Source organism: Brachyhypopomus gauderio, chromosome 6 (assembly GCF_052324685.1).
Source record: "Brachyhypopomus gauderio isolate BG-103 chromosome 6, BGAUD_0.2, whole genome shotgun sequence".
In the NCBI taxonomy this organism is placed as follows: Eukaryota; Metazoa; Chordata; class Actinopteri; order Gymnotiformes; family Hypopomidae; genus Brachyhypopomus; species Brachyhypopomus gauderio.
Genome location: NC_135216.1, coordinates 21,197,037 through 21,205,874, shown reverse-complemented (window position 1 = coordinate 21,205,874; position 8,838 = coordinate 21,197,037). Strand labels below are relative to the sequence as shown.

The window sequence follows — 8,838 nt, the reverse complement described above, 5'->3', positions numbered from 1 at the left end:
TTGCATAACAGTACATTTTCATATTCAAGTCATCTTGCATCTGTTACAAAACACCTTGAAGTAAATCATATAAAAAGTGGTGGGATTTAATGCGTTCATTACAGCATATACATATGAACACATATAATATCCCAGCAAACCTAGAATCATCTCAAAATGTACATTTGTGACCACATAATCAAATGACATCATTCCATGTCTGACAGCCATTCGTTTCTGGGTAAGTAGCTTCAGTACCTTTGGGTTGTTGACATTAACACACTTTATTTCTTCTTCTCTCCTCCAGAGAGTTTTGGTGAATCTGCCTTTGGTGGCTGCTATGAATAACAGTATCCCACCTACAGAATCATATTGTTATCAAATTAAAATATGCTTTAATAACACCAATGACTATTTAACTTAGACCGTGCCAGCTTTACATTTAGTCCTCAGTGTCTCAGAGATAACATCGCTATAAAGTGCCATGAAAGCACCTTAAATCAATAAGTGGGAGGAAACCATTTAAGAATGTGTGTGTGTGTGTGTGTGTGTGTGTGTGTGTGGGGGGGGGGGGGGGGGGAGTGTTATGCACTGCTTCCTCTTTCTGCAGTGCATAATGGGGCTCTTACTTCTGACCTCTTTCAAGACAGCTCAGGAATAAGCAAGCGGATACTCTTGGTGTCTAATGTTCATAAGCTATGGTAGATCATAAGCTAAGCTATGGTCTATACGCTAGGCTATAGACCATTGAAGGATAAAGGCATAAGGCCTTGTAGAACCGTGAATATTTAAAAAAGGGTTTTAATTTTTCTTTTCATTTTAATTAGTTTAATTCGTTTTTTAATTAGTTAAAATCCTGTTTTTGGTTGTTTTTATAGAATTCTTGCACTGGATCCAATGCAGACCTGTTTATTGCTGACCCTCAAACCAAGGCTTGGTGGGAACAAAAACAACTAGCCAAGAAACATGTTGTGTTAGGTCTTTAATATTTTCAATATTCTTTTGTTTAGAAATATTGCACATGGTCAACATGCCTGCTCATGAGCTTCCACTCATCTTTCTCATTCTAAAACCTCTTCTCCAGTCCAAAGTAAGGACAATTTATTGGATACACAATCAGAAGGTGTGCACACATACATGTGCAAGTATGCATGTGTGTGTGTGTGTAAGCGTTTCTCAGTTGCTAGGGAATGGAAAATGAATGAGTGAAGTGCCAAAGGTCAAGTTTACACCATGTTATACGGTTTGCTTGAGAATCCCCTTATCACTACAATAATACCCGGCTTAGAGGCATATGATAACAGTCTTCTAGTATAGTGCCCTGGGTTATGAAAAATATGGATGGCATTTGCATGAGGGCAAGTCTGATCTGCCAAGGTGCATATTAGGTATCAGCATATACGCTCACACACATACACGCATGCGCACACACACACACACACACACACACCCACACACACACACACGCACACACAAAACACCTGTATATTACGGACATATAGAAATATATATGTATATTTATATTGTCACACATTCAAGTGAAGACTGAGAAGTATCGATATAGTCATAACTCCTTCTCTCAGCAAAACAAGACGCAAAAAAAGTGCTAGGTTAATTTTTTGTTTGTTTTTTAGATTTTAGCTTGTGGTTTGTTCTGTCTGGATTACTTCTTCAACACCCATTTATGAATGTTAATATAATTCTTATTTTAACTCTTTTTCAATATATATATCATATTGTGACAGCTTTGTCAGCCTGTACAGTGGCACAAACCGGTCACTCATCTAAACCAAAGAAACTTCCCATCCATACTGTCCTATTGCACCAGTGAACGAAGTAAAGTGGCAGAAGAAGGAAGAGGCAATCCTGAGAAATGCCACATTTGCACTGGTCTCAGGTCAGCTTTCCCTTGCATTATCCTGATTCAAATTCACCAAAGACTTCAAAGCTTATTCTGACTCTGGACCAGGGCTTTACAGGCGCTTTCTATCAACACTTCAGGTAAAAGTTTGAGGGGAAGGGCAAAAAAAAAAAAAAAAGCTAAGCTTAAGAATTGAAAGGGAGGGAATCGAACAAAATAGAACAAAACTGTTAGTTTTTAAATAACTCTAAAAGCAAATACTTTCCTGATTTTACTCATGGTCCAGGACCACGTATTGTGCAAACACCTGATTGAAACATTTCCAAAAAAACAAACAACAACAAAAAAAAAAAACCAAAAATGAAAAGAAAGAATGCAAAGTGGTGCGAGGGGGTGGAGGAGGTGGAGGGGTGTGAGGGCCTACGATAAAGGCCTGAGGACAGGAGCGTCAGCTAAGAGGCCAGAACAGAGTCGTTTTTTTCTTCCTTTTTTCTGTTTTCACCCCAAAACTCAGAGAGCTCAATTAGTCCATGCTGGAAATGTCACCAGAGCAAGAAGAGAGGAGCAAGCTATTATGGAAAAATATATATCAGTCGTTTCCACCGGTACCACACAACGGCTACAAACAACAAAGCATAACTACGAGTTGATTCATAGAGTATAGCATCTCGTTTTTTTTCCCCCCCGCCATTTTCTCTGTGGGGATGTTCCATTTGAGCAGAAGAGCACTGCTTTCTCAGTCTGAATGTGCTGTGTTGTTGTTGTCGTTGTTTCTGGTGTTGTTTGCGCAGTTTGGTCGGCTGGTCTAGCTTCTGGTTTTCTGCTGGGCTGTATGTCCTGGGGTCTGTTGCTTGTGTAGGAGTTTGGTTATGAGCCTGCATCCAAGATCAGAAACAGCCTAACAATCCCCCCACCCCCCACCCCACCCCAAAAATACATGTGTGCCATTCCTTCGAAGGCCCTCCTCCTCTCTGCCTATTGCTTTCTGTCTCAGTCTCTCTCTAATCAAAGTGCAAGCGCAAGTCATTCGGCCATTTCTTCTAGAACAGTCTCATTTCTACCTGCTGAGGAAACATTGTGCAGACAGGCCAGTCTAGTGCTGCCTGAGGTGCAGCATTGAAGGGCTCTGAAACTCAAGACAGGAAGTGAAGTCATACTGTGGGTGAACCCAACACTGCCCAACACACACAAACGACTGCCACCAGATGCTGTACGGAAAAGGTTCTTGTGCCAGTGGTGAGAGTGTGTGAAGGTTATCGTTGTGTATACTTGCATAAAATACACGTGTTTTGGTGGGTGTGTGGAACTGCCTCAGAAATATTTTGTCCAATAACAGGAAAATAACAAAGTGAACCAAAACAGAACGGAAATCCACACGGTTGGTTAGAAATGGAACAAAATCCACTTAAGTGCTGTGTAATGTCAGTGAAGTTGGTTATACTCATTCACTACCCTTTCCTACGTTCTGTCCCCATTTGCTCTGACTTCTCTGTCTTTCTTCATCTCTGCTCCTGGGAGTCACCCGAGCCGCCCTTTGGACCGTCCCGCCCTCGGCCCTTGTCTTCTGACTCAGCCCCGCCTTCTTCTCTGGCCATGGGATTGGAGGGTCCGGGGGCAGAGGTGGAGTCTGATCCGCTGGTTGCCCCTCCCCCACCAGCATCCAAACTGCCGGGTGTTGCCGTCTGCATGATCTTCTGCCTCACTTCACGTATCTTCAGCTGCAAACACACCTTGGTGGGGAAGGTGTCTGAGTAGCGGGCCTGGAAGGCAGCTGTGGCCTGGGCTGACATGCAGGGCAAGATGTAGGTAGACAGTGTTAGCATATTAACCATAGAGGAGAGTATATAATATATAATATATATTATATATTATATATATGTGTATGTGTGTGTGTGTGTGTGTGTGTGTGTGTGTGTGTGTGTGTGTGTGTGTGTGTGTACATATATATCGTCCCACTTAACGAAGAGATTAGAGACTGAAAAATCCGTCGTAAAGCAGTTTTCGTCTTTAAGCGTGACCCTAGATTTACATAGGCTGTGATCATATATACAGTATGGAAAAAAACTAACAATGTTCTTGTGCGTGCGTAGAACGTGACAAAGAGCGATCACGTTGCCGAGATGGGCTGCGATGGAGTCTGCGCTGCCTTAGCTTATCGTACACAACACTCCACTGTGCTGCCACTGCTCCTCAAATTTAAAAAAAGTCGGTCGTAACTCCGGTCCAATCCTGAATTTCACAGGCCAATACGACAACTGCTCATTAGCACCTTGATAATGCTAATAAAGTTCAAACTATAATTTATATATGAAGTGCAATTGGTGTAAGGTATGTTAAACTCTGAAAATCATTAAATAATTTTACATAGCCCAGTCACAGGTAAATTAGACATCACAGTTATGGTAAAAATACGTTGTTCCAGGAGAACAACATGTCTTGTACGTGTATGACAGAGCCTGTGGCTGGAAAGCCCCAAAGAACCTACACCACTGTACAACTACACCATTTTACAACTACACCATCACCAACATCAGACACTTTGCCTGATGAGTAAACACAGGTTGCAATCTACAAAACAAAACTAACCATTTCTGTTTATTAGCTTTAAAAAAAACAAGCAATACATAACAAGGCCTAAATTTAAATGAGTTTAAATCAATAAGTTTAATCTGTTGGATAGATGATAATTATCAGTTTTAATAGTCAGATGAAATTTCAGTATCGGACCAATAGCTACAAAAACTATTGGCAAATATTGTATCATCCTAAGATACATTGTGCACCTCCAACAAATACTTCTGGAGGTCTGTTGGTGAAAAGATCAAACTAACCTAACCTCATTGCTCAGTGAACATTGCTGAACATCTATGAATCCTAGTGGGAATTATTTGGAATGCTTAGCACTTTTTGGGTAAATTCCTTCACTTCACTACTGGGTCCAGGTTCTACTTCTGCTGCTTATCCTGGCCTGTTTTCTGCACTCACCTGAAGGGAAGAAGGACCCGTGCTCCTGGAACAGCTGCATTACAAGGGCCCGGCGCTGGTCCAGCGTGCGGCGTAAAGACGAGTAGGGCGCACGGTCCAGCTCCGACAGGATGTCTTCCGTCTCTCCTGCTCAGAGGACAAACGGGAACACATGGGGAGGTTGGTAAAAAAGCACATTTGCGCAGGTCTCGTGTCTGATGCAGAAGGAGCAGGTGTCGGGCGCTACTCCTTCGTCTCTCATTGAGTGTTGCAGATGTTAACCGAACTCTTGGCAGCTCACCCTTGCAAGGCATCTTAAACTGAAGCGAGTAAAGACACAGCACATGGCAGGAAGCCTAATGGCACTGGGCTTTTACACAAAGCCATTAGGAACGAGAGCTGCCAAGGATGGGCTGAACTTTGACCTATCAGTCTAGGAGCGACGTATCCTTAGGATGACTCACTGACAATTTCAAAAATAGCCTACAATATGCCAAGGATTACTTTGACAAAATACCAAGGAGGTGTGATGTGTAGTGTCATGTATCATGCATTCAAAATGTTTCCATGGTGGTTCAGTATTACTGGCTGATATTTTTGCTGGAATGATAATGCCAGTAGGCAAGGTTGGAGAAGCACAGAAGGCCTTTTGTTTATGCGCAGCATACTCGTGAGATGATCTAGAAAGGAGACATGATGCTTCTCTGCACGGCAAGGCTGACAAACAACTTGAACTCATCATCGTCCACCTTCACACGCTAAAACAACAAAATATCCATTAAAGACATCAGCGAAGGAGCTGGCTGACAGAGAAGAGCCCATCAGGCCAGATTTTTGGACACACCCCCTACCCATCCCACCCCCTGCTGGAACCGCCTCTTATGCTTAATGAATATTTGTGTGTCTCATAAGAAATAACTTGGGCCAAAACTAACAAGTTGTCAAGTGCTTTGACTTGAAGTCAGGGCAGCCAGCTATCGTCTGCTTCAGTTCGGTCCATGCTGGTTCTGTGTCGTTCACATGTGGGCTGTACACACACATGCATGCGCACACAAACACATCAGGTCTTCGGCGCATGTGCGTATGAGTGTTTGGCCCTGAGGGGATGAGTGCCAGGCGCCATGGGCCACAGGGGGTGGAGAAACCTTAGCCAGACCGATGACTGCAACATGCCCGTTTCTGAGACACGCCCTGCTGCACCCTACCTGCCTCTCACGCGGAACGGCACAACATCAAGAGGCGTGTCATTGGTGACGGCAGCTAATCTGGTAGAAATGCCACATTTCATAGGTCGTTTCCTATTTCACATCCGTCCTATTGGACGTCATCCGGCACCAGCTGACAAGAGCTTGAAAAAACAACTTAGCTGACTGTAAGAAACCAACAGCTCCAACCAAATAAATGTTCTTAGAGTATCTATTAGACTGGTTGAAAAGTCCTTCTTAGACCACTAGTGAACAGGTATTGCTTGAAGTACAGCAGAGCAAATTAGGAACAGTAGCCTACTTATATCAATATATAGTTTGATATAGCAATATATCAAAGAACTTCACATTATAAACTCTTACTGGTGCTCAGACCAAGTTATGATTATTAAAGGAATTTATGGGGGTTTGTGGCTTATCATCTTAACTCACTCATAAAACACGCTTTTTTTGTTTGGAAAATAATCTAATGTGCAAGGCAAGGCATCAGCGCTGCTCCTGCAAAGTGCTTAAACTTAATATTGTTTACAACAAGCGTTTACAACAAGCATTTACAATGAGTCCCAGTGTTGGTAAGAATCCTTTATACATAATGAAGGAGAGAGTGCACATGCCTACGAGAGAGAGAGAGAGAGAGAGAGAGAGAGAGAGAGAGAGAGAGAGAGAGAGAGAGTTTGTACCCACCAGTTCTGTCGAACGTGAATATGTCTCCCTCACACTTGGCAGCGCTCTTGGGAGTGTTGGGCTCCGAGCTGCAGCTTGACAAGCGGCGGCTCTTTCTCCTCGGAGAGCTGGGGTCATCGACAGAATCCAGATCTGGGAGGCACGGAGAACGTGAGAGAGGACGAGAAAGAGCAAAGAGACGGAGACGGAGACAAAGGGAAGGGAGGAGAGAACAACAGCCGAAAGGGACAGGTAGGAGGAAGAAGAGTGAGAGGAAGGCTGTTAGGAATAGAACTATGCATTCCCCAAAAGGAATCTCCCATGAACAGGCCAAATAAGCAATCAGGCTCCAAAATCCACCCCCGCTGAGCCCGCATCTGCTAACGAGCTCCACGCGTCTGTTTGCACAGTCCACAACAGAGCCGCACTTTAACTGACACACAACAACAGTGCCACACTTTAACTGACACACAACAACAGTGCCACACTTTAACTGACACACAATGTCCCTTTTCAAAACATTAACCATGTATCAAGGCTACAAAATATGGAACGAGGTTATTGAGCTTCCCCTTATCCTGCCCTGCACACACTGCCGTGATGCTGCTTTCTTTGTTTGCGTATATCTCAAAGGATGGCACATTCACGCACACATAGGCACACTCACACAGCCAAAGATACATACACACAAACACACACACATTTACCTGTGGAGTTCCTCCTCTTTTTCCGGTAGCTGACCAGTATGGCACGTGGGGAGGTGGTCAGACTCAGGTTCGGAGAGGGCAGCACCTTCTCCGGCTTAAACTCAGGTAACTCAGCCAGGCGCTTCTCCAAGTACGTGTCAGACAGCACTCTATACAAAGAGAGGCCAGCCAGTTGTGGGTCAACTTCAAACACAGTACAAAGGCACAGTCCAAAACCACACACTTGAACTGCTCAGTTACAGTTCCATTGTAGAGATTTGGTACTCCAGCAAAAATGAACCAAATAAACTCAGATCAAATACACTGCCTAGTCAGCTGTTTTAAGGCCAGTTATGTCAGCGTCATGTTAGTTTATGCTCCAAAGGTCTCACGGAAGGACACTAGGCTTGATTTTATTCTTGGTGGTGTGTGGACTCTGCTGCTGCTGTGTCTCAACAAAGAACTAAAGGGTTTCTGTCTGTAAATCAGCAGACCAAACCTTAAGTGGGTCAAAAACTATTTGGTAAAAGAAGCTGGTGTCCACCTTTTAGCTTTACAGTAACAACCAAGCTAGAAGACCTTGGTAGACAACTGAAGTGATTGACCGAAAACCACATATTATCACGAAGAACCAACCTTATTTCAAGGTACCACAAAGCAAAGAATACATCAAGATGCAAGATGACTGGTTAACCTCAAGAACACAAAGCTAAGGATCCAGCTTGCTTATGTGTACATGGCATGTACTGAATCTTGGGACCAAGTCTTATGGACAGATCGTTAAAGAAATGGATCGCTAAGAAAATGACATCACTGTCCAAAAACACACAGACTGCATTTACAAGACTTTATCTGTGTAAATGAACGAGCTGTTTTTGGCTTGCTCACTCACTTCTCCACAGGTTCAGCAGTGCTCTTGAGTGGCGGGGGGCGGGACTTGGTCTTCTTGGTTACAGGAGTGTCGTTTTGTGGTGGCAGTGGAGGCGGGTCCAGCCCAGACAGGTCCCTCCGCCCGACCTGAAAAAGCCAAGACAAGGCCACTTTATTCATATACCACACAGGCAATTAAAAGTGATTCACATAAAAGAGTTAATTAACAAACTTATCATCTATCATCTCAGAGAGGCTGTTGTCAAAAGAAAAGTAAAAACAACAGCAAATTACAAAAAGAAATTGTGTTCAAATGAAACATGTAGAAAGAAGGAAAGAAAGGATGGGAAGAGAGATGACAAAAAAGAAGGTGAGAGTAATAATAGGAGAAAGGAGGTTACAGAACATGCATGTTTTACTGCATGCCTACATCATACTACATCTTTTGAGATTAAGATTACACATATTAAAGCTAAACCTAATCTTTACAAAATGGTAGCTTCATTTCATACATGTATAATGTTGGCCTGGTGCACATTATAAAAGACCTTTTCATCCACAGACCCATATTGAAACATTTAGCTTATGTTAAAACAGACTGCAACTACAG

At 43.1% G+C, this 8,838-nt stretch overlaps 1 protein-coding gene across 3 annotated transcripts in view; it reads right to left on the bottom strand.

Annotated features, from left to right (window-relative positions):
- Positions 1–944: 944 nt before the first annotated feature.
- Positions 945–8,838, bottom strand: part of cica (capicua transcriptional repressor a) — a 28,286-nt gene continuing 20,392 nt past the window's right edge. For all 3 annotated transcript variants that reach the window (XM_077009584.1, XM_077009583.1, XM_077009585.1), the window contains exons 17-21: positions 8,251–8,375; positions 7,380–7,528; positions 6,694–6,825; positions 4,826–4,951; positions 945–3,623 (exon numbers count right to left, since the gene is read on the bottom strand). In XM_077009584.1, the coding sequence (XP_076865699.1) occupies positions 3,340–3,623; positions 4,826–4,951; positions 6,694–6,825; positions 7,380–7,528; positions 8,251–8,375 (816 nt within the window). In that variant the 3' untranslated portion in view covers positions 945–3,339. The remainder of the gene's footprint in view (positions 3,624–4,825; positions 4,952–6,693; positions 6,826–7,379; positions 7,529–8,250; positions 8,376–8,838) is intronic.